The sequence below is a fragment of the Colobus angolensis genome, unplaced genomic scaffold (genome assembly GCF_000951035.1).
Source record: "Colobus angolensis palliatus isolate OR3802 unplaced genomic scaffold, Cang.pa_1.0 Scaffold447, whole genome shotgun sequence".
Lineage (NCBI taxonomy): Eukaryota > Metazoa > Chordata > Mammalia > Primates > Cercopithecidae > Colobus > Colobus angolensis.
The window spans coordinates 1183727-1184608 of NW_012117899.1; the positions used below are offsets into that span (position 1 = coordinate 1183727).

The 882-nt window shown below is 41.5% G+C and overlaps 1 protein-coding gene across 1 annotated transcript in view; it reads left to right on the top strand.

The window, feature by feature from the left end:
• COPA (coatomer protein complex, subunit alpha) overlaps nt 1-882 on the top strand; it is a 53613-nt gene that overhangs the window by 28486 nt on the left and 24245 nt on the right. Inside the window, exon 9 of the mRNA XM_011957665.1 lies at nt 249-338. Within this exon, the coding sequence (XP_011813055.1) occupies nt 249-338 (90 nt within the window). The remainder of the gene's footprint in view (nt 1-248; nt 339-882) is intronic.

Sequence of the window (882 nt, forward strand, 5' to 3'; positions counted from 1 at the left end):
AAATGCAGAATGAAAGCCATAAAATTATGCTGAAAAGGGGAAATCTGTATATCATAGTAATGTGGTCAGTTTTGAAGTCTCCTCTTTTTGTTCTTTGGTAGAACTTATCACAACTACTGTTACTTAGGATATGCAGTTTACTCTCCCTGATTTACATTTTAATGAGCTTGCTGGCTTACCATTTAATATTCTTGTGTAGGATGGGCTGAAGATTCCTAGGAAATGAATATTTTTCTTTTTGTGTACCTTTTCTAGGACTGGGGTTCAGACTTTCCGCAGAGACCATGATCGTTTCTGGGTCTTAGCTGCTCACCCTAACCTTAACCTCTTTGCAGCAGGTAAGGGCCATTTTCTCTGCTTTATATAAGACTTGAAAGTGATTATTAGCTTTGTCTCTAGTAAATGCATAGTAGGATGACAAGAAGAAGAAGGACTTTCAGAGCCACTTAGTTGAAGCTTTTCTCCTTTTTTTCCTCCGCTTTATATGTACATAAAATGATGTGTGGTGAAAAATGCTTTGAAGAAAAATTAAAGTTAAGGGAGATAGAGATGGATGAGTATGGGGACTACTGCTTTATATTGGGTGTTCAGAAAAGTGAAAGGGTATGAGGCAATGGGAACAGCAAATGCAGAGACTGTGTTGTGAGAGGTGCTTAGCATGTCACCATCACATGCTAAGGAACACCAAAGAGGCCAGCCAGTTGGAGCACAGTAAGGGACTAAGTAATAGGTGAGGTCAGGCCAGATCATGTATTGCCTTCTATGCTATGGTTAGAACTTAATATTTTATTCTGGGCCGGGCGCGGTGGCTCAAGCCTGTAATCCCAGCACTTTGGGAGGCCGAGACGGGCGGATCACGAGGTCAGGAGATCGAGACCATCC